Here is a 25,505-nt window from a genome sequence, read left to right on the forward strand (position 1 = left end):
CTCATTCCAGCTAAGATAGATAATAACTTTTACATTTGGTAAAGTAGGCCAATACTGTATATCTGTAAAAACGTTTTTATTTTATTATTATTATTATTATTATTTTAATACAGTCCCTTACCTTAATTGTAACAGAGTAGGGCGCTCTACATACGGACAGCGGTTGCCGCCGGGGCTCCCGCTTGGATCTGCGAGGACCGCGCCGCGGTGATACACAAACACACTCGCTCTTTGAGTAAACGCGGCGCGGTATTTCACAAAGATGAACACAATCCATCTCTCACCGCCCGCGTACGCATGCACAAACGAGCACGCTCGCGGGGATTTTCACGGGACTGCGCCCGCTCGCCTCGCCGCCTCTAAACTTCGCTGTGCGGACGAAATAGCCGCCCGCCTCTCATTGAAAATGAATTACTAGCAGGCGGTGACCGCGTACCGTCTGGAATCCCCTTAGGCCTATTTCTACATTGTGACATACTTTTGCTCGAGTAAAACACAACATCCTACTGAGCTACTGCTTCATCCATCCACCAGAGGTAGGCTATAAATTGTCCAGCAGCAGAACACACCCCTTTTGGCTATAGGAGGAGGAGGAGGAGGAGGAGGATGGAAGGGGACAGACAGACACAGTTCCACTTCTGCCCAAAAAAAGTTCACACAGAGAACGGGAGTGGTAGAGGAGGACGCGGAGGTAGTTGTAGCAACAACAAAGGGGCTCAGTTGTTGTGCGCCTCCTGATGTTTTTTCGCGCACGAAACTCGGAGCTATGTCTTCCCTGAGCAAGTCGTGGCTTTTGCTTACGGGTTTCGTGCTTTTCTACGTAATCTACTTGCTGCTGGGAGCGCTGGTTTTCTCCAGCATCGAGCGGCCGGTGGAAGACCAGCTGAGGAACGACTTGCAAGCCCTCAAGCAGGAGTTCCTCAACCAGAGCTGCGTCAACGAGACGCAGCTGGAACTGTTTCTGATCAAAGCGCTGACAGCCAACAAGTATGGAGTGTCGGTCCTCTGGAACCACTCGGTCCACTCCAACTGGGATCTGGCATCTTCCATGTTCTTCGCCAACACTCTGGTCACCACCGTCGGTGAGTTGTTGGAACAATAGAGTTCATGTTTTTCTCCCCTAGAAGTCCAACGGTGTTTCCGTGTTTTTATTATAGCTGGATTTGGATTACATTATCAGTGATGGGGAAAAAGTGCTCGAATATGTTTTACTTATCAAATGCTGCATTATAGAAATACTCTTTTACAAGTAAAAGTCTGGAATTCAAACTGTACTTGAGTAAAAGTATTGTCATAAAAAATATACTTAAAGTACCAAAGTAAAAGTACAACAAAATGTTTGAAAATGGCAGATCTACAAGCTCACACGGGTTGTGAGCTTGTAGTTGGGACTGTTGGGCTATTTTTTAAATAACAGGGCTGAAAGGATTAATATATGTTTTATCATCATTTCTATCTGCAAACTACGTTTTCAAATACTTGTTGTAGTGGAGTAAAAGTACAATATTTGGATCCGAGATGTATTGTAGTAGAAGTAAAAGTGCTGGAACTATAAAAGTAAAGTACAAATACCTCAACATTGTGGAGATGCCCTGCGTTGTTTACATCCAGGTATTTTCCGTTGAATTTGCCACGTGTCAAAGGCAGTTGAGTTTAGCATACAAGTGATGACAATGCAGCTGTGTGTGGTATTTCCCCTTTTAATTAGCCGCAAATTGCAACACTAGATTTTTTTTATAATCGGTTGAATCTAGGGTTGCAATACCTCCCATAGGGATCCAATGCATAAAAACAGTTTTTTGCTATCTGATTGTATTAAACGACTTCAAACTCACCAATATTGTGGCTCTATGGAAAGCTTGGAATTAACTCAGAAAAGTCCACAGTAGACATGTTAGGAGCTACTTTCTATCCAAGAAATTTTGTTCAGGTGATAATTTTTTCTAAGTCCTGGAGTTTGGAAGCGCTCGTGGAAAATCCCTCAACGGTCCTGTGACCACCTGGTTCTACATGTCACATTATGCAGGAGGCAGCGGGACATGGCGTTATAGAAGACGAGCGCTTCCGAAGTTCAACACTTAGAAAATAAACCATGTCTGCTCGGATTTCTTGACAGAAAATAAATCATAACAATTCTACGGTGGATTTTTCAGAAACAAACACTTTGCAGATAGCAAGAGTTAATTCCAAGCTTTCCATAGAGCCGCAATATTGGTGAGTTTGAAGTCGTTTAATACAATCAGATAGCAAAAAAATGTTTTTATGCATTGGATCCCTATGGGAGGTATTGCAACCCTAGATTCATCCGATTATAAAAAAAAATCTAGTGTTGCAATTTGCGGCTACCTTTTAATGTGGGTTGGCTGCTGTGGGTTAAAAGATCAGACAGATACATGTTTTCTTTAGGCCTCGGGTGATCTTTGAGGAAGGAGGTTGATTGGGCTGGGCTGACCTGTTTGGGCATGCATAAGGTCAAATGACATGATATGAAAATGCCATCTCAAATGTATTATTCCATGCTGGAGAAGAAAAGAGTAAAGTTCATGATTTCCTAATTGACAGTGTCAGTAATTATTACAGTCAACCTGTGAAATGGGCAACACAAGGAGATGGGATGGGGGGAACCAAATCCTTTGTTTAGTAAAAAATGTCAACGTTTTAAAACAAATATTTTTGGAGTTACACACACTTCTAAAATGCTGGCCACACAGGTCAGATCAACTGTCTGGACCAGTGGGTTTGTCATGCTCATCAACTCCCTTTATAAGTTCATAACACAGTGCACCACTTTTAGAAAGATTTGTAGGTCAAGTACAAATTCACTCACTACCAATGTATATATATATTGGAATCTCATTGTTTTGTTTTGCCAATATTGGCAGCTTAGTAAAGGAATGCTAGACTTAACCTTCATTCACCATTTAGCTCCAAGTGTTCAACGATGCAGTGTGCCGGCATACAGTTAGAAACATTACAGCCATTTATGACCCACATGTCACTGTTTCATATAGGCAAATTGTTTCCACACACACACACACACACACACACACACACACACACACACACACACACACACACACACACACACACACACACACACACACACACACACCTTGAGACATGTAAAGTCTGACTGTTGTTGCTAGGGCTGTCACGATTATGACATTTTACATGACGATTAATTTTCTCAAATAATTGCGATTAACGATTTAATTGTGTTTTTGTTGTTGACAATTACATTTCTGTTTGGCTTTTAGGCTTTGAAGTTGCACATGGTAGATATGACACATAAGCGGGGACTGCCCATAAGTCCGAAGGTTCATTAGTCTGAAGGTTCATTAGTCCGAATTTAGTTAGAGGTTAAGGTTAGGGTTAAATTCGGACTAATGAACCTTCGGACCAATGCCATGGCACTACATAAGCTAAATATACAAAGAAATTACTGACATGTTTGACAACTTTATACTTAAAAAAGAACATTGATAGTGGAAATATCCAATCTACAAGCTCACAACGTGTCGCATCGCGGCGCGTTGTGAGCTTGTAGATCTGCTATTTCCACTATTTTTGACATGGAAACGATTATGACGATTATGAAAAATAATCACGATTATGTCAAATAATCACGATTAGACGATTATGTAATAATTGTGACAGCCCTATTGCCATATAAGAGGCTATTGTTTCTCATTGAGGTTATGTTTTCCTTATCAGCCACTAAGCCAGGCAGCTATACACAATTCATTTTCTTAAAACTACTATTTGTCTGGAGGAGAATAGTCACAGCATTTTCTTTTGACAGATTTTTGTCATCTACTGTTTTGTCTGTGTGACCATGGAGAAACATGAACCGCAGATCCTGATGGTTTCACCAACTCTTATATTTAGATTTTTCATAGATACAACGAAGAAACAGAACAGAATTTAAGCCTCACTCACTGGTTTTGTAGAGACTTTTGGCCCAGTGCATTCTGTATGTTTTTTTACTTGAAACGTGTCAAAATGTTTTTAGAACTTTGGACCTTGGGGTCGTTGAGGGGCTTGTTTGCAACAGCACATGTTGTCTTGACTCTCTCCTTTAAAGGTATATGATTACCTAGATATTGAGGATTCGTTCCTAGTGACATTGAGACATGTGTCTAATACTTTGTATCTTGCATACAGTATACTGAGAATAATACATTTTTGAAACAGTTGAAAATGCACTGCTACTTTATGATATACGGTCGGTAACTGGAATGCTGAAACATTCAATGTTCCACAAAAGATAACTTCAACTCTAAAGATTGATTATGATTCTAAAATGATCTAAACATAACCATAACCTGTGTGGAGAAGACCTAATAACAACCATAGCCTATAGTCTACTACCCCAAATGATACGCTGCACTAAAAAGAATGATCTAATCTGATTTGGATTTTATAGTGTGTGTGTGTGTGTGTGTGTGTGTGTGTGTGTATGTGTGTGTGTGTGTCTTTGTGGTGGTGAGATCATGCACGCATACAAAACGCGCACACACACACTCTCACTGTGTATGTGTACAGTATGTATGTTTGTATTGTATGTACAGTACAGTATGACACACATTTCTGAGAGTGCACATGACACTGCACAAATGTTTTCAGTAAACATCTGACTGGCTTTCTGTTGTAAGCCAGGTTACTTTTCACTTGTGGAACATGACCTTTTTCCTGTGGATTTCAGTTACTACAGACACTACTACAGACACTACAGCTAGTGTTTCACAAGTAACTCTTGTCATTTTAGTTTGGATATCAAGAGCCAGTCTGTGTGTGTGTTTCAGTTTATGCCATAACATCTGTGAAACGTGATCTCACCACCACAAACAACAACAATCGGATGCCTATTATTACTTAAGGCCACAACTATTTGTGCATGGATGTTATGTGGACATATTGGTTATAAAGTTATGTATAAGTATTATTTATTTTCCCCCAGGAGGGCTCAGCAGGGTTTTGACTAGATTCACATTTTCTTTGTTTACATTACCTTGCAAATCCCAGTGTCAAAGAACTGTCTGGCACCAACATTTTATGTATCCTAATCAAACACAATCAATTACTCTTTCATTTTCTTTACTAGTGTACCCCCACTCAAATATTATTTAATCTGAGTACTCCTGAGTCCCTTCTCCAACACAAAACGACCTGATAATGATTAACGGTGCTGAAAGTGATATTCAAATGGTCTACTAAAGAGCTGGAGAGATGAGGGGGACTTCTGTTGCTGAATAAACACTATAACAACAATTAGATTATGATAATAGAGGTTTAGGGATGCTAGAAACGGATAAGTCTAATTTGAACATTCTACAAAAATCACACCTGTGTGTGTGTGTGTGTGTGTGTGTGTGTGTGTGTGTGTGTGTGTGTGTGTGTGTGTGTGTGTGTGTGTGTGTGTGTGTGTGTGTGTGTGTGTGTGTGTGTGTGTGTGTGTGTGTGTGTGTGTGTGTGTGTGTGTGTGTGTGTGTGTGTGTGTGTGTGTGTGTGTGGATCATGTGTACCGATTTTTGTGACATTTGAAGAAAATATGTAGGAAAAGGAGCAAAAAGTGTGTTTTGGAGAAAATTCAAGATGGCGGAAAATCTATCATGGCGCAAATGGGCGTGGCCTATATGGGGAGATGCGTCATGACCCAAGGAATCCAGGGAAAAATATTTTTAATTTTCCGACCTACGGTTCAAGGCGCCACCATGCGGCCAAATGACACAATTATTTTTTATTTAATCCTTGAAATCATTATGAACCTCCTCTCCAAGTCTTGAAACTCTAGCCCCTATGGTTTGCGAGAGACAAATAATTGAATGTGAGTTTTTGCGATTCCCATTATAAGTCAATGGGGAAAATTAATTCACTAATAAATTAATATCAATTAAACTATAGAACCTTTCTCTTAGAAAAGTAATAGCCCATGATTCCCGAGTAAGCCGGTCGATTTGACATATGGCGCGAGTGTGTGGTGGCAAAACTGTGGGACTAGTGGCGTGCCGAAGTTTAGGAAGTTCAGGCTACATACACACAGACACACAGACACACAGACCCACAGACCCACACGGCCACGTATAGGGAGCCTGTGCTTCACACAGCTCCAAAAAAAAATCTGATCTTCTACATGAGGTTAACCAAGCATTATAAATATTTGACAGGGACTGCAAGCAATATTCTTCTACAAGTGTATATACCATATAGGAATCAAGTGGTTAGATATCCTTCTAGGCTTGTAAAATAAGCTGTCTCTACACACTCCTCCAGTCTAAATAAAATGAACAAAACAAGCGAGAACAAAGTAACTATTGTTGACTGAATAAACTTGTCCTGTTTCCTTATTAACTTTGGATTTCATGGAATTACCCATGTAAACACTAAAAGGTAGCTAGTATTTTCTTTACTGTGCCAAGTCACACTTGGAACTTATTTAGGTGTCACATTCCAACTCAATTATTATGAATGAATGTTTCAGAAGGTTATCTATTTTGCATACTGAGAAACATTTATTTTAAAGAATGAGGTCTTTAATAGAAACATGGCTGTGAATGCTGGACCCTGAAGCCAACCCTGCAGAAGTCTCTGGATGGGTGCTACACTAGATTGTTGCGTGCAGTACTTAACATCAGCAAGAGTGCACATGTTACAAACAACATCCTGTATGAGGGAATACCAAGGGTGAGTGAGAAAATTGCAACTAGGAGAATGAGACTCCCCGGTCACTGCCAAAGGATCAGGAGCCGCCAGCCAGCAAATTGGTGCTTTGGGAACCAACACATGGGCACCGGTCACGAGGACGCCCCACAATAACATACGTGGATGTACTCAAGAAAGATGCAGGAGCGCAAAGCACCAAAGAGCTGACAGGATGTATGGAGAACCGGGTCCGGGATGACTGGAAGCGACGATGGAGGGCTCGTCTGAGGACGACATAGAGAGAGAGAATGTTTAACCCATTTAGACCTGAGGCAGTTTTCAGAAAAACATCTATTTTATGTTTGTTATATACATAAATTACACATTGAGTTAGAGATTGTGACTGATACAGGAGTTATTTTGAGAAGTGACAGGCACAGGAGTTATTTTTGAGTGTTAGTGAGGTTTGAGTTTGTTATGTGTGTGACGGAAGCTGTATTCAGTTAATCAAATTATAAATTAACCTCTTTCCTCCCAATCTGGTTTACCATCGTCAAAGAAAAGTTCCTCTTCCTTTCTCACGTAGCATTGAGTAACTCTGTTCCTGAGAGACTGATTTCCTCCTGATAATTTGTATGATGAGTCACGCTCACGAATAGCTTTGTTCTGCTCTTGGGCTGGCCTGGCACAAAACCACCCAGCAGTGTGGCACTTCCTTTTCTAGGTAATCTGAACCTTCTCTTCACAGTAGCTTCATTTTATCAGAATATTTTTATTTGGCAAAGAAATTGCTGTATCCCGTACAAAATGGATTGGGTACAGAATAATGTACACCGTGTCATCATTCAAATAGGCCTACTGTTTGACTAGGATTGATCTGTCCATTGGCTTAGTTTGCTCATAACATATTGGGGACGCTGGGGTCCCCAAAGATGTGTTGGAATGGAAACCAGTGCCCAAGACAGTAGCAGTAGTTTCAATAGAAGATTGGAGGTTGGAGTTCTGTCTTATATGGTTTGACCGATAAAGTCCAAGGCCCCTGATAAACGTATTGGATTGATTGTGCGCGGCGTAATATTATGATTGTTGTATTACAAAGTGCTGCTAAATATTGGCTTGGTATTTGCTGTTATTTTCTGCATTTCCAACTGCTTACAAAATCAATGTGTTGTTGTGAATATGTTGAATCCAAGCCCAAAGTATGCATAATACACTGAACAATACGCATTTTCATTCTATCTTTTATGATTAAAACCCATTTAGAACGGGTACACATTATTGTGTATAATTATTTTATGCTTTAACTATTGAAAAATAGCAGATATACAAGCTTGTAGATCTGCTATTTTTGAAAAATCGCGAAAATTTAAATTTGGACCCGATTCTATAAGTATCTTTTGGATCCTTCTAAGATTTTTTTAAAAACCTATGTTTCTATGTTTCTATGTCAGCAATCTGGCCAGCCATCGTCAAAGAAAAGGTCCTTTTCACTTAAATGGAGCTCAGTTGGTCTGTTCTTGAGAGACTACTATGTCAGTGGTTCTCAAACCTTTTCCTGTGAAGGACCCCCAAAATGATATTTATTTGGCCACAGACCCCCATTCAACATATTTAGTTCCAGGGACCACCCAGAAGCAACATTTGAGTTACAAACGTTCGCTTTGAAAATACATTCAAAGATTTGCTCAAATTTTCACAACTTTTCAAAAATGGCAGATCTACAAGCTCACAGTGTGGCATTCGGTGCCGCGCTGTGAGCTTGTATATCTGCTATTTTTCAATAGTTTAAAGCAATCATTCAATAATTCTAGGCCTAAAAGGGTTAAAAAAAGATGTATCTGCTTATATCCTGATTATTTTCCATTTGCAATCTCCCATGTTCAGCGAGCCCAAATAAATAATGTCCAATGTACACAGTGTAGTCCTGTTGCAATCAGACAGCGCAGACAATGGCAAGCAACAGTAAAAATACTGATTATCATCTGGATTGGTGTGATATGATCTGAACATTGCAATCCTGCATGCTAGAAAGAACCAACTGCCTCAGTCAGTAGAAATGCCGTTTCTTTGTTACTACTTCTTATGTCAGAGTAGCCTAATTAAAGTGATATTTCATTTTCAAAAAGACTTTTGGTCATTTTATCGTCTAATCAGGCTTTTGTGAACACCCTGGACAGATTATAATTTGCTTGATTCAGTATTTAGATATTTAATATTCATTTTATCAAACACGCCCCCTTCCTATACAAACCCATTGTAACTTCAAACTCTATTTTAACCATGATAGATTAATGGAGAACACCCGTTCTTTTAGCGATTTTAATGATTTCAATTTCAGTGGGTGGGAGCATGCGTACAAGTGTCTAAATATGTATTTTTTAGACACAATAAGCCCATTACCCAAGATGCACCGCAATCTTTCATGGGCAGATGTGACTTATGGGGGCTAGTAGTGTTAAGGGCCATTTATAGTTACGTATGGTTGATTTTGTGTACGTTTTGGGTGAGAAACTACGTACGGTAATCGCGTCGCCATGCATAGTAGACATGCATGTTATTTATGTTCCGACCCGCTCTCCGCTCCAATTCTGCTCCCGTTTTGGCCGCGCGCCACATGAAGGTGGTTCTCACACGTGTAGAAACCTTAGCATTTAGCCAAAATATGTAGAACCACAGATTTCTGAGCCGCCGTGATGTTTGGTATAAATACGTGGTAACAGTCTGGAGTCTGGACTGGTTCTGCTGTCTGTCAGCACTCAGCAACGTTATCGCGTTAAATGCAACTCCGCGAGAGTACAAATTTAACCACATGGATGCGGACCCGGAGTAATTATAACAAAACACACGTAGGCCTACACACCCGCTCATATATTGAACATAATTCCCAAGTAATAAATGAGCCGCATCATCATCTCTTCTTGTGCCTCGCGCTGTGTGTGTGTGTGTGTGTGTGTGTGTGTGTGTGTGTGTGTGTGTGTGTGTGTGTGTGTGTGTGTGTGTGTGTGTGTGTGTGTGTGTGTGTGTGTGTGTGTGTGTGTGTGTGTGTGTGTGTGTGTGTGTGTGTGTGTGTGTGTGTGTGTGTGTGTGTGTGTGTGTGTGTGTGGAGGCGTCCTCTTCAAGTGGTTGTGCGACCTTTTCCGTTTCTTGATAAAATATATTTATTATTGGGACACACAGTTTGAGAGCCGCTGTTAGAGCAGAGTTAATTTCATCACTACTGCGCCTATGTTTTATAACGGTGTGGGTACTTCTTCTACAGATACATCTTGTACGTTCAGTCCGTCCAGTTGGGAGCTGTCCGTATACGGAGATAAATCATCCGGAGTACGGAGGCTTGGGAGACAGACCGGACAAACCGGACGAAATTTATCTCACCCTCCGTTGCTTATGTATTCCTGCGGTTCTTATGTACTACTATGCATGGTACTTTACTGTAAATGGTAAAAAAAAAATCTCCAGCTTATTGTGACATATTTAGCCACTTGCATGCCCCCACCCACTGAAATCAAAATGGCTAAACGCACTAAAACAATAGAAAGCAGTAAATGAAAACATTTTAACACATCTTTTCTTTTCTCTAATTACAATCTAAAATATGAACCCTTGTTGTAAAAAAAAAAAGTTGTCCTTGACACTGACTTATTTTTGTGTGTTAGTTTGCTTCCTTCTTTCTCTAACTCGCCGTCTCCTCCTCCTGCTCCTTCAGGCTATGGCCACACCACTCCTCTGTCTGATGCGGGGAAGGCCTTCTCCATTCTCTACGCCCTGATTGGAGTTCCCTTCACCATGTTGGTGCTGACCGCCTGCGTCCAGAGGCTCATGTACCCGCTGGTCTACGCTCCAATAGGACTGTTGCAGCACGCGGGCCTGGAGCTCAGGAAGGCCACCGCGGTCCACTTTGCGTTGCTGGTGACGCTGGTCGTACTTGGGTTTTTCGTGGCACCGGCAGCCGTGTTCAGCAGCATCGAGGTGTCCTGGTCATTCCTGGATGCCATCTACTTCTGTTTCATCTCGCTGTTCACCGTTGGACTGGGAGACTATGTGCCAGGAGAAGAATCAAACCAGAGGCATAAGGCCCTCTACAAGGTCTGCATTATGGGTGAGTTTGTAGTATAGAAGAACATGAACATGCCATGATGAAAACACACTTTTGAGCCATAAATGGGAGCTGTACTTTTATATTTGATTAACCTATTTAGACCTGAGGACCCGATTTCTATATAAGTCTCCTAAATCCTAACAGTTTTCTGAAAAACCTATGTTTATATATTGGTGGTTCTCAAACATTTTCATGTTAAGGACCCCCAAAATTATATGTATTTGGCTGCGGACTCCCATGTCAAAATATTTAGTTCTAGCCTTCTAGGGACCCCCAGAAGCAATAATTTTAGTTGAGTTGAGCTTTAAAAATGTATATATTTAAAGATTTGTGCAACCTTTCAAGATTTTTCAAAAATTGCAGATGTACAAGCGTGTAACCTATGAGCTTGTACTGTACATGTTCCATTTAGCTAAAGTATAAAACCAGTAAGACTCCCTAATCGGGAGATTTTAGGGCAAAATGTGTAGGAGCAGTAGGCCTGGGGCAGTATCGACATTTTGTTACCGCGATTACCGTCTTCCCATTTAAGTGAACAAGTGAAGTAGTGGGTTAAATCATACCGGCAGTATGGCAGTATGACAAGTATAGCCAATTGACCATGAGTCGTGTTCTACTTGAGATGACTGCCAATGCATACCATAAACTATAGTTTGATTAATTTGAAATTAAAAAGTATTCTAATGTCTTATGTTTAACCACACAATAACTTTTTAACCATTCAGTACGAATTTAGGCCAACTTTAATGCTCTCGTTTAGAATGCATTGGGTTTCCTGACATGCCCTGGCCTGTACTTGGTGTGTTGCTGTACATTTTTGGGTTGTGGTGGTGACGTCATGATGATTTGGTCTTTAGCAAACAGTCCACTTTACACATCCTGTTTGTTGGATCAGTCATAAAGAAGAGTGTTTGATAAGAGGGTGTGTTTCATAATGCTACCAGATACAGCAGCAGTATGACACAGTGACACGTCCACACGGCATTGGTAATCTGCATATTTATGCTTCAAGGCATGCCTGGTGGCTACTAAAAGGAACTGGTCACAGTCGGACACTCCCAGTTGTTCTGTTTATCCAGTTGTTCTGTTTATGCAGTAGAACTGGTTCAAGATGTCACTAACATGTGTCATTGCCATGGTAGAAAAATAAGGAAATAAAGGAATACATTGAACTCTGCTGTACTAGTACGATATGATATGATGTTGATGCTCAAGACTGAGACGGTCATGTCATGTTGAAATATTTTTTACCATCAGAAAGGTGTCCAGGCTGTTTTAAAGAAGTGTAAAGTGAAGATGTACTGATGATACTCAAGGTCCTTAATCCAAAGCACCAGGTCTCAATCAACATTCATCCAGATTCATACGTGATGCAGCCAAAATCATTACACCATGCATAATAACCCATGCAACTAAACGTTTAAACTAGGATACTTTCCCCAAAGAATTCTAATCAGAAAGCGTAACCCCTTATCTTTTTTATTCAAAAAGGGAAGCAAAATAAAACCAGGCAATTACCGTCTCCATTCTGTGAGCAGTATCCATATCCAAGGTTATAGAAAAGGTTATATACAAACAAATGGATCATTATGCCATCCCACAATCTGCTGTTTGGATTTCAAATTGGCTTCATAAAATCTCATTCCACAGATACCGGTCTGCTCTGTTTATCTTTAGCTGATCACTCTAAGAAGGAAGTAGATCTGGGAAAGTACTGGTCATGCTTGATCTCCAGGCAGAAATCTTTTGATACCGTAAACCAAAACCACTATAATCTTCTGAGCAAGCTCAGGGCCTTGGATTTTACAGTGAGCGAGGTCTTACCTGGTGGAAGAGAACAAGTGGTGGTTGTTCCTAATCCGTTAAAACCGGGAAAGCATCATTTTAGATTTTAGATATATGTGTCTAACTCTTAGGATTTAGAACAGTGGTTCTCAAAAATAAAGATCTACAAGCTCACAGTGTGTCACTTCGTGCTGCTCTGTGAGCTTGTCCATCTGCTATTTTTGAACGTTTTTGAAAATTCAAACCTGACCTCAAATATCAGTATTTGTATAGTATAGGTCAAATATCAATATTTGATACAATGGAAAAACACTTAGAAAAGGGCGTCAGGATAGGGGGTCAAATATCAGTATTTGATACAATGGAAAAACACTTGGAAAACGTACAACATCAGTATTTGATACCATGGGAAAAACACATGGTCATACACACAGTCACGTATTGGATCGGTTAACACCGCTCAAAAGATGTTGAATACTTTTTTAACACAAATCTTCTCTTCTGGGGTATCCTGGCCCAAAACATTTTGAGATGGCCAAATACATATCATTTTGGGGGTTCTTGGCCCGAAAATGTTTGAGAACGACTGTTTTAGAAGTCATATATCTCAACGACTCTCCTGTGGACAACTCGCCATGACAAATCAGAGGTAGAAAATAAACTCCACCTTCTCTCCACTTTGGCAAAACAGAGTTGAGACTACTGTATTTACTTGAGCCAAGTTGGCACCTCGACAGAGTGTAGACTATTTGGATCTAATGCCATAAAGAAATCTCCTGGATTCAGAGTGGTAGTAGTAGGTAACTCTGACATTACAGGACATACATTTACTTATATACTGTAGGCTGCACATTAGACCACAAACTGTCTGGAGACTATGGCACTGAAAGTTCATACAATTACACAAATCCTAAAATATTGACTTTTGTAGATGAACGTTGTAGTGTTAAATTGGCAGGGGCACCAGTTCATTCAAACTATGCCTGCATGTGTGCTTTCTCAGGATTGTCAACAATGAGGTACCCAATTACCTAGTTAATTACCTTACAGCTCAATAAACTTTGTACCTTGCTGATTTTAAAGCTGTTTATACTCTGCAGTCTGCAGTAGTCATTTGGAATGGGTTACCGAAAAGCCTTAAGTCTGTAGTCTCAATAGCTAACTTTAAATATTCAATAAGGGAGCAACTAAGAGGCTGAATAGTAGACACCGGACCTAATAATAATCTCGATCTTCTATTTGCAGTAGTATTCAGGCGTGTATTTTATTTGAACGCTTGCTTATGCAATTCTTTTTTGTTATGTATTGTGAAAACATCCAACCAAATGTCATTGATTAAAGCATTATTTACAGCTGATAGACAGTATGTAACTATGGGAGAGTGTTTTTTGCAGGTCTTTCAGTCCGAGTGTATCAAAAAAGCAACTGGGTTAAGTACCGTTGGTCCGACCAGTTTAACATTCACCTGGTTAGCATTCACCAGCGTCGGCAGGTTAGCATTTCACCAGGTTTGCATTCACCAGCGTTGGCAGGTTAGCATTCACCAGGTTAGCATTTACCAGCGTTAGTTTTACTGAGGTTAGGCTTAGGGTTAAGGTTAGGTTTAGGTGTATCTCCGTCCCCCAGACTTTCGTCACCTCTGCGCAGCCAATCACAAGCTTCCGCTGCCTTAACCCAGTTGCGTTTTTGATAAACTCAGACTGAACGACCTGCAAAAAACACTCTCCCATGTAACTATATCCTTTTCTTTTATTTCTATTGATTCTCCCCTAACCCCTGTCCTCTCGTCACAACCAAGGGACCGCAATGGAAATAAGCTTACTTGCTTATTTCCTGAACTCGAATGTGGGTACAATATTCCAATTAGTGCAGCTCTAAAAACAAAGATCACGAACGATACATCCACAGTGCATGGTGTGCCATTATTGTGTCAGTGCAACATAAACAGTAGGTGCCACATTCCAGGGGATCTGTGACATAAAGCTTGCCCCCTAGAATAACTTTAGGCAGTGTGTGTGATGTGCAGGTGAGAGATGCCCTCTCTGACACCATGTTGAATTTCTCCACTTCTCTCCTCCCTCTTCTCCTTGTTTCCTACTTTTCAAATTGGAATTCATAAGTTGGTTTGTTGGAGAGCTTTGTCATGTTAGGAAAAAAATATGCAGTCATTGGATCCTCTCCCCCTGGAGCCCTGTCAGATCTGACATGACAACTGATTGATTTGATAGGTTCACTTTGGCCAAAGTTTACCAGTCCATGCTTGAAGTATAAAATATTGACTTTAATTCATTTGGGATCCATCCTATTAATGAAACAAAATAATATCATCATATTGGGTTGGGTCCAAATGGACATGCTGAATATATCTGGACATCTCTGGATGTCTAGACTAATCTCAATCTCGTTTGGGTTCATGGAGTACATGGTCCGGCAGATTGTAACTTGTTTCCCTTCCCTTGAGATTGTATTATATAATAATTATATAGGTCATTCTGGGGGCAGATTAACTTCATTGAACCCCAGTCCAGTCCTCCAGTTTAATGTGGATTTGCGAGTGATCACTGGAAATCACTTGTTTTTCTCACAGCATAAAGGCACCAGATTTCTTAACCAGTTTATCAGCCAAATAATTTTGGTAATTAAAACCAGTAAGACTCCCTAATCGGGAGATAAGCGACCGTTGGTCGCTTATCTCCACAAATATCACAGCCTCCACCTCTCACGTCATACGGGCAGCCATAGTTACACCTGGAATGTTGAATCTCCATATATGGAGATAACCTACCCATCACACAAAGTCTGACCTCACCAGCCCATACCTGGGCATGGACGACTTATATCTCCATATACGGAGATGGCCATATATGGAGATACGATGACATCACAGAGTCCACAGCTGATGATGTGGCGTGATGTCATACAATACACAAACAAGCCCTATATAAAGGGGCAATTCTCACCAGGGAAGAGAGCATTCCCCACTAGCTGAGTATCTTAAGATGGTTGGATGTGATGATAAGCCACAAATAGGCCAAAAGTTTGTTTTACCAATTATCAAGACATACGGGCAGTTGACAGTTTGCCATTGTTACTCATTGAAGTTGAATCTCCATCTGAATCCCTTTTATGCCCATATATGGAGATCCCTGCTCTGAGTATCTGACATCACTAATCCCTTTTATGCCCATATATGGAGATCCCTGCTCTGAGTATCTGACATCACTAATCCCTTTTATGCCCATATACAGTATGGAGATCCCTAACAGAATCCATTTTATGCCCATATATGGAGATACCTGCTCTGAGTATCTGACATCACTGTGATGTCACCTGTTTATGCCTAAATATGGAGATCCCTGCTCTGAGTATCTGACATCACTGCGATCTCACCTGTGATGTCACAGTGACACATCACCTCAGTATCTGTGATGTCACAGTGACACATCACCTCAGTATCAGGCGTTACACGTATACATTGAGCAGGGCAAAGGTGTGACGTGTGTGACGGACGGACGGACGGACGGACGGCCGGTGGAGGTTTTCATACTAAACTGCGACCTTACGGTCGCAATAAATAAAGAGACAGAACGCCAAGTCAGTTTATATTTATGGCACTTTAACCAACCGGTTCAACACAAAGGGCTTTACAAAGCTCAAAATATATGTATATGAATTATGAGAGACCGAGCACATCACACATTTTAACATGATTCTATAACCTGAAGGAGCATCTTTCTGTATGTATATGCAGGTGGAATATTGTCTGCCTGCATGCAAGTACATCTAAAGACGTTTTTAATCCACCTTTCCTCAAATTCTCCAAGAACTGCTAAATGTCACTGTGATCATTACTTGAAGTTGAAATGGAGATGGGACTGTGATTCTGATCCACAGACACGTAGTCTACTGACCTAAATAATTACATAATTTTGTATTTATCTGGCACAGTGTTTGTTTTCTCCATCATTATGTTTTGTGCTTATTAAATTCAGTCCAGGTACATTTGGCTACATCCTGCTGAGTCCTGAGGCACTATATCACATTGATGCTGGCCCACTTTTCTAATGGTTGTTATTCTCCTATGAAAACGGAACCACGCCTTCTGAGTGTTCAATGGAAAACCAAAGGGTTACTCACTAGTGTTGTACCCTACATTAGAGGCCCCTGGGTTGCAGGTACTCTTATAGCACGCAGTACCTACTGCAATGGGGGGGGGGGGGGGTCTCCACAGAGGCCCCACCTCTCACTGTAATCCTAGACTGTTGTGAACAGTTCTGGCTACATGTGCATTGAGGTGCCATTGTGCATGACCAGATTTCCATGTTTATGTGGGACAGGGAAAAGTAGAACATGCATGTGACAATGAGCCCTTGAGGGGCAGCTCGCAAGCCGAGTGGTTCGGGCGCGCACATCATGGACTCAAATTCCTGGCGGCGAGTCCCTAGTTCTATTCTCGACTCGTCTGGTTGGATTATTTGCAGCTCGTCACTCCCCTATTCTTTCTCTCTCTGTCCTGTGTCTCAATTATCTCTTATTGCAACCGTAGTTCGCAAGTTTACTATGAAAACCGGCACATCTTGTCCACATATGTGTATCTCTGAAGTTCACTCCTGACACTGTGGTTCCCTGTGTGATATCACAGGTGACATCACCTATGTAAAAAGTCCATATATGGGTATTCCCCAGAATCCCTTTTATGCCCATATATGAAGATCCCTGATGTTATCGATATACATCACTGGCCAGATGGCCAAGACATGGCCCATATCTGTGTGGCTGGTTCAGCTAGGGATCTCCATGTATGTATGTTGTGTCATGGGAACCACTCTAACAAGAATCCCGTTTATGCCCATATACGGAGATCCCTGATGTCATCAATATTAAGCCCATATCTAACAGGACTTCATATGGGAATGCCCATATATGGAGGAAGACAGCCCATATCTTTGTGGCTGGTTCAGACTGGCACAGGGACTCAAAATGTAAGGTTGAAAGTGGTTAATCCTTCCAGTTTCCACCCTTTAATTATGTTCTATATATACTGTTCTTGTACAACAAACATAAACAACTATACACCCGTTTGACCCCCTCTCCCCTCTCCCCAGTCTACCTGTTTGTAGGGCTGATGATGATGTACCTCCTGCTACGCGCCTTCCACAAGATGGCTGACCAGCACGGCCTGACCACCTTACTTCATCTACCGCACTGCGATGAGACGGCCGAAGAGGACAGGGAAGGGATCGTGGATCAGGAGGAGACTCCTGACAGCCAGGATCCTCCCGCCTACCTGGCTGAGAAGGCTGCCAGCAAGCCTCTAGACCCTGGATCTCAAACCTCTTACAACACTATCAACAAGGGCTAAGCTTTGGGTGACGATGGCTCTACCTCTTGTGATCTCTCCTTGCTTTGGAGAGCAAGTACCACCGCCCCACACACTCACACGATCATGCACCCACAATAACACCCCCTCCCCACCCAAGAACTGGTGGGCTAAATCAGTGTTTCTCAAATTTCAAGGTCTCCCCTTAACTCTGTCAGTGTACAAATGGAACCAAATGGACCCGTTAGGGTTCATTTGGTTCCATTTGTACACTGTCAGAGTTACAGACTTGTATGGGACAATTTAGACCCACAAAGGAACCCACAGAGTCCCTGGAATCCACTTTGAGAACCACTGGGCTAAATCATAAAACGTAATTAATCCTGTCTATTGTCCTGATGTCTCCTTGTCTAAATGCACAGGAAGAGAATGTAAAAACACCATTGTAATACAAATTGTACTGTTTTGAAATGCAGACCATTTGAAAATGAGAACTATACTAGGTTGTTCTTCGAGACAGAAGTGAGTTGTACCACTTGGAAGAGGGACATTTTGATTAAATATACACTTTATACAAAGCAACCTCATTGTACGACTGTAGGGCTTAGAGTCCTGGTTGTTGTACTACATGGAGGTTTGTGATTGTGAGTAACGACTTGTATGTCTCATTGTGTATGCTTGTCTTAGTTTTGTGGCTTGAGTAAAGGCCATTCCATCCCAGGCTGGAGACATTATGTAAATATAGTGCTCTTAAAATCGTATCGAATCTGTGGTGGTGTATCCCATCATTATTGGTCCTGACTGATCATTTGAGAGTTTGTCATTTATTAGTGGGCCAGTCTCTCAACACAAGCTTAGTTCTGGACTATCAGTGGGTCTGTCTCAAGTACTATACCAAATGAATGACTTGGGCTGCCCTCCTTTTATGTTGCTGCCACCTAGTGTGCATTTGTCTGTACTACAGCAATGTTGGAGTGCAGTTTGTTTTCTCCTGAATAAATGATAGGGTTAAAGGGCTTGAATTATAGAAAGACTGAATGAAAACTAACTGCTAGAAAACTGTGGATTAATGTAATGTTTTCATTGTTGTAACTGAAGCCATTATACAGCTCAACAGGAATCTAAATGTGTCTGTGTGTATCGCTTATATTGATGTTTGACTGTTCTCTCTGTAAAGAAAACGGATGCCTTTGTCACCTGGAATTCCATGTATCATAAATTAGACCAAAGCCTAATTCATACTTCGACAAACGATGGTATCACTTGCTGTAAATTTATGCATTTTCAAGAGAGCACCGTTGAAGCATACATTAGGCCTTAAAATAACGCACTTTAAAGAATTTCACATTCTCTCGTCATCTGAATCATGACTCAGCAGCCTTTTATCCTGGTACTGTAATGTCTTTGTCAGACCACATTGGTATATATGTAGTTAAAGAGACAATTGAATATTAACGTATGTATTCACTTTCATGATTATATAATAAAGGAAAAACATGCTATTTTTGAAATTGCTTTTTATATCTCACTTATTCATTGAGCTGCGTCACACCCAAAAAAACGAGCAAACCTTTGGTCCATCCATACTATTTACTGGTAAAATAAAAGTTAACTCATTCCATATAAAACAAATAGGTTTTTGAAATATGCCTTCTTCAGAGTCCTATACTCTAGCAGATAGGACTCCCACATCCTCAATAAATAACCTTTCTGCACATTTTTTATTTCAAAATTCCCCCAATACACAAATTAATTTTGGTTATTTTTTTACCGTCAGATCACGTCACAATAGTATTTCTACAAACTCTAGTAATAGCTTGTGCAACTCCAGAGGCCACTCAGGCCAGAAAAAGAGGATCATTGTATAATTGTATGTTTGTATCTATATATATCTATTCGCTTTTTAAATTAGAAATGTCAACATTTCTGTTAAAACCTCCGTTATCAGTATCTTAGCCAAAACGCTGATATCGGTCAAGCTCTAGACTAGAGGAGCAGACAGATGGGCTGTCTCCAACTCTCCTTTAGAATAGTATGGTTTATACGTATGTTACAAATACATTTGTAAAAATGTAATACATTACTAATCTTTTAAACATTTTGATTGATACCAACTGTACTGTGTAATAGAGCAAGACAAACTTCTTAAATGGAAATATGGTTGAGGAAACAAACTACACATTTATTTTGTATTACAAACACCGGTTTAAGGTGGCAACTGCATGAAGCACCAATTTTCACAACTGAATATTCTTTACAGTCATTCAAATAAAATAACAGTTACACGTCATTGATATAACAATTAACACCACAACATGGACATTGACAAATTAAGTTACATCCTGTTAACAAATGGCGTTTATAAATAGCTTGCAACTTCAGCCCAGTTCTACATGGAGGATGTGCATAGAAAGCGACTTTAACCATGACAACATAAATATAAAAATCTCACAAATGTATCAGAAAACGCTTTCTCAAATCATTCACGACAGAGCGTCTTCCGATTTTGTTATACCTAATTTAGTTATACTGCAGGTTTTGTTTCTAGGAATTGTTTAGTCAACCATTGTGTTTAGGTCCAATGGGCAAAATTATATTTTTAATTTAACGTTTTCCTTGGAAGTCTTACCAATTTGTTACTGTGGCGAGACTGGTAAAACAACAGGAGATTTTCTGATATGCATACATAACTGGAAACCAAACCATGCATATTAACAAAAGTGCAATCATTCGGATGTTAACCAGACAAAGCTGGTTACCCACACACTGAAAACGGACTCATTTACAATACAGAACCTTTGAGGTGACAAACATATTCACAGTATGCCGTTGTCTGGTACATTTGACAGTGGCTGACAAGCTTGTCCACCAACCACATTGGGAGGTAACCTGTCATAAAATTATTGCAGTTACTGTACTCTTAAACGTATTAACTGTAACGAGGACAAAAAGATCTACTGATGGCATGATTAGAGAATCGATGATTCCAGGTCAGCTGTGTCATTAGAAAATGGCACACAGAGCCGACAGTGGTTTAGATATATATTCAGTAGTGGCTTAGTGTAATGGAAAATACTGTGTAAAGAATTGTGAACTAGGAAGTCAGTGGTGCAACTTTGATGCAAATACAATAGGTATAGATCAGCGCCAACATTGCCATATTTTAAGGGTTCCTTTTCTGGTTCAGGGGATAAAGCCCTGCCAATGTTTAGGAATATGTACAAACTACAAAGTATGTACCATGGTGGTAATTCAAGGCACTTTGGATTAGAGTCCAATCCACCAAAAGAAACGCATACATACTGTGTACCACTGTTACTTTACTACACTCCACTTATTAATCGCCTGTAAGTGTATTCATTAGCATTGTCAACATATTGCAAGGTCTGGGATATTTCAAAAGCGAGGCTTGGCAAAGTCTGGGATATTTCAAAAAGGAGATGGTCATAAAAGCTACATGACATGTAGCATCTATGCCTGACTGTAACACAATAGACTAGATAACCTCCTGGGAATCAAAGAAGGGCAATGTCCTAGAAGTTTTCCTGGCCCCTTATATTGTATAACAAGTAAATCTATTGTAGATTTTGCTCTATGGCACATTTAACTTCCTCTTACCAGGAATGTTGCACTGTCATGTTGAACATGACGTTGCCAGGTGCATTACTACCGTCTGTGCCTACTGGTACTGCCTATGGAGGTTTTTGTCTCTCAAACATTCTCAAAACCTATACACCCATTTATATTTATAATATAAACCTACTAAATACAATTGTATACAAAGTAATAAGCCTACAATGCGAGAAAATACAATATGTAGGGTGTTCTCAGCAGGTCAGACCTGCATCTGTATAAAAAATGTTGCTGTATTAAAAGATGAACACTGCCGTATTAAAACGTTATTCATTCCTTCAGACGGGGATTTTCTTTTCCTCGTGGCATCTCCAGACCATCAGGACTCCACCATCACCTCCATGGGGTGCTCCAACTCGTGCACTTCTCTACCGTGACTCTGACCGAAGAGGCCAGAGGAGGATGGAGGGGGGAGAGAACAAGAAGCAGAGGATGTCGGACTGAACGAGGAGAAGGAGGGCAGGCATTTCAGATTCTGGCTGAGAGAGAAGGAGGGGTGCGAGGAAAAGGGAGTGGAGCAGGAGGACGACGACGACGACGAGGACCATGAAAATGTGGAAGACAGGCTGGAGGCAGCGGTGGACAGAGGAGGCAGGTACCTCAGCAGCTCGTCTCCAGACAAGTGCCCTCCTCCGCTCCCTCTTACCCCCAGCGAGCCCATCTCTCTCTCCAGCAGGGACGTGTCTATATCCTGAAACAGATCGTCCACCGCCAGGTCGCCGAGGTAGCTGCACCTCATCACCTCTACGTTGTTCTCCATGACCCGGCACACCTCTTCCGGGTGCTCCCAGTCGCCCCAGTGGCCTCCTCGTACCCCATGTTTTGCCCCCAACGACGCCGCAACACCCTCAGGATCCCCTGCGGAGCCGGTCAGGTTCTCCAAGGACTTGAGAGCTGTTCGCTGAGCTATCTGAGGAGCGGAGTTGCAGCCGGGGGTTCCGTCGATGGTGGAATCGAGTGCGGTGAGGATGGAGGAGATGGCCGCCGAGAGGGAAAAGTCGTGGTCGGAGGACATCGACCCCCAGTCATCATCCACATCTCCTATGTGTGATGTAAGATTTGATGTAACTGAATGGGAGCTTGCTGGAGATCTAGTTGTACTACAACAATGTGACACACCGGACTGGTTTGATGTCGACAAATGGCATTTGGCTACAGTCGACTGGCTGTTAGCCAATGTTACCATTGGATAACGGTTTGGTGCTGCTATCCTAGGGGACATACCTTCCCCATCACTCTCTTGTAATGCGGATGCAGTACTGGAGGGCTGACACACTTCCACATTGGCACATTTGGCAGAAGGAGCCAGACTAGTTTGCGATGTGATATGTCGGAGTGTGTTTGCTATAAGGACAGATCGCCGTAGACTGGGTTCAGGCAACTCCTGACCTTGCTGGTACTTGTCCAGAGAAATGCAGAATACAGACTGTCGCTGCCTCTCCCAAACAGCACCGATGTCTTCTGGCTGATGCTTACGCTTCTGGCCCTTCATTATCATCTTTGACCTGTGGAGCAGAGCAGAACTCAGTATTACCCAATATGCAATGTAGCTGATTAAACTCAGAAACAAATTGTTGCCAGTATGTCAAACCTAGCACCAGGTAATGGGAGCGTGTCAATATTGCAAGTTTGCAACATAGCATCTGTATCGACAGTTCATTCTTTCGACACAGGTGAATGTTAACCTGGTGAAAAGCTAACCTGCTGACGTAGGTGAGTAGCTAACCTGCCGACGTGGGTGAATGTTAACTTCTATGCCTAAACCTAACCTCAGTAACCGTGACGAGTCAAAATAATGACTTGACAAAAGAGCGAGATTTCCCCCCATGTAATAACCAGTATATAAAACGTACAGGCAGTAAGAACTCAGGGACACTTTGTTACCTGTATGTAGAACCTACAGGCAAGGCAATATGAATTCAGATATGTAGAACTTTACAGGCAGTAATAATTTAATACTAAACAATTTAGGATTTTAGCAGACATTCTTGCCCAGAGAAACAAGTGTGAGATCAGAGTAAGCACAAGCAGAGTAAGCAAACAAATACTAGTTAAATAGTCGCAAAAGTACAGTGCAGAGAGAACAATGCACTGAATGCAGCGCCTCAAGGAAACTAGGATACCAGGTAAACAATGCACCAAGGAATCTGTCCTAACATGCAATCTAATTAGCATTCTTGCGTATCAACATTTGTAGTAAATAAAAAGGAAAGAATAAAGTAACAAAAACCCAAGCGACCAGTATTGGGGGTGGGGTGCAAAAATAACTATTTGCACAAAGACGCTGTTACCGTGTTACGACATAACCCTGGATTCAAACAGTTACATTTGTAGGCCAGTGGTTTTTAAACAGTGGTCCGGGGACCACCAGTGGCCCTCGATGGGATTCCAGGTGGTCCCCAGCTAAATGAACGAAATGGACCATTAACTTAATCTTTATCTAGATCTCATAAAATGGAGGCCCGTGTCTCAAATGCTGAAATAATGGTCCTTGATATGAAAAAGGTTGAAACCGCTACTGAGAGAGCAAAGACCATAGGCAAAGACGAATCAAACCAACCTGTGGATTTACTTCCCAACTCCTCTGACGATAGTTTTGCTGTTCGGTTCGTTGTTGTAGCCAAAGTATTTCCCAGAATCACGGCAACTATTTATTACTCAGAACAACAGCTTTACGTGACTCACTCCAAGTGTTTAACTGTAAAACGTCTAGTTTTTCGTCCTCTATTCAACGCATTCAGAGAATAGACTGAGACACTGAGTAGTGGGCGCTTCTCCCGCCCATGATTTTGAGTTTTACGCCAAAACTTTAAAGTTTACGTTGACAACGGGGGTGACTGTGACCAGCAGCATTATGGGTAATGGAGTTTTCCCCACAACATGACTTTGGTACTACGATTAAACGCCACTATTAAGGGAACTAAAACGTACTACTACTATGCACGAGAAATGCATCGTTAGAATGTATATTGATTATTAATATACTGTATTGCTAAAACGTCCAACGCCCCTTTGGCTCATTGTGGCCAGCATGCGTGTGTTATATAATTCATTTGGGTTACACGGATTCTTCCATGATTACATCACTGATAGAAAAATCCCTGAATGCACAAGTAAAACTGAAAGCATAGTGTGTGTCGAAAACAACCCCCAGCCAATTGTTATCGTATAAAGAACAAACCACCGTGAGGCGATCTTTACCGTACTTGAGTAATACGTTGTATTCGATTATGAAACAGTAAGGGTAATCAATCAATCAATCCCGCTTTAGTACCCCTTTGTAGGCTAATGATTGTGTCTCTGTAAAGTTGCTCTAGTAAACAATGCATAGGCACGAACACGTCCACAGGTTGGTTTTAACCAACAGTCTGCAAAATCATTATTTCAAATAGTATGCGAAACGTTTACCTGACTCCGCAGCAGCAGCAGCAGTCTTCACAGCAGAAATAAATCACTCAACAGACAAGTATTAGACAAGTATAAAATCAGAACTAAAAACAGTGAATTTGCTAAATTCCACGGATCGACTGGCGAATTCCTTCGACACATGAAATAACGAGTCTGACTACTTTGAAAAACAGTTTTAGCCCCTCCCCTGAATGTACATTGGTTGGCAGAGGAAGTTCCACAGATGATCCACAGGCGAACATACCATTCCAGTTTAAGCTCATATTAGAACGGTGTCGCTTCTAGTCATCTGCCAAGTGTTGTCAGCTTTTAGGTCCGCCAGTTAAATGTTTGATTTTGGTGAACTAATTGGAGTGGACCCTCACTGGTCTAATGTGTACCAAATTTGGTTCCATTTGTACACATTAGGCAGTTAAGACTGGAGTTACAGACAATGAGACAATACAGGTCATTCAGGAGTTATGGGGGTTGGAGGCTTATGCATAACAAAGCTGGGGTCCTTTAAAAAAAGTTTGTGTACGTAAAATGTGATGTGTTAAAAGAGATTTTTAACATCTTCTGAAACCGCCTCTATTGCATAATAGTAACAAGGTATATTGGTGTCATGAAATGCTCAAA

At 41.2% G+C, this 25,505-nt stretch overlaps 2 protein-coding genes across 3 annotated transcripts; one reads left to right on the forward strand and one right to left on the reverse strand.

The window, feature by feature from the left end:
* The first annotated feature begins 673 nt into the window (after positions 1-673).
* kcnk6 (potassium channel, subfamily K, member 6) lies at positions 674-19,357 on the forward strand. Its single transcript, XM_080731350.1, has 3 exons — positions 674-1,082; positions 10,349-10,741; positions 17,632-19,357. The coding sequence occupies exons 1-3, from the start codon at positions 767-769 to the stop codon at positions 17,886-17,888; spliced, it is 966 nt and encodes a 321-aa protein (XP_080587476.1). The 5' UTR covers positions 674-766; the 3' UTR covers positions 17,889-19,357.
* Positions 19,358-20,019: 662 nt separating this feature from the next.
* Positions 20,020-25,019, reverse strand: sertad3 (SERTA domain containing 3). 2 transcript variants are annotated; one of them, XM_080731220.1, is made up of 2 exons: positions 24,888-25,019; positions 20,020-22,984 (listed from the first exon to the last, which is right to left on the reverse strand). In XM_080731220.1, exon 2 carries the CDS (start codon positions 22,975-22,977, stop codon positions 21,799-21,801), a length of 1,179 nt encoding a protein of 392 aa, XP_080587346.1. In that variant the 5' UTR covers positions 22,978-22,984; positions 24,888-25,019; the 3' UTR covers positions 20,020-21,798. The 2 variants fall into 2 exon arrangements, with proteins under 2 accessions (XP_080587346.1, XP_080587347.1); XM_080731221.1 differs by lacking the exon at positions 24,888-25,019 and adding an exon at positions 24,040-24,081.
* Positions 25,020-25,505: the final 486 nt, after the last annotated feature.

The sequence above is a fragment of the Nannobrachium achirus genome (assembly GCF_963921795.1).
Source record: "Nannobrachium achirus genome assembly, chromosome: 8".
Lineage (NCBI taxonomy): Eukaryota > Metazoa > Chordata > Actinopteri > Myctophiformes > Myctophidae > Nannobrachium > Nannobrachium achirus.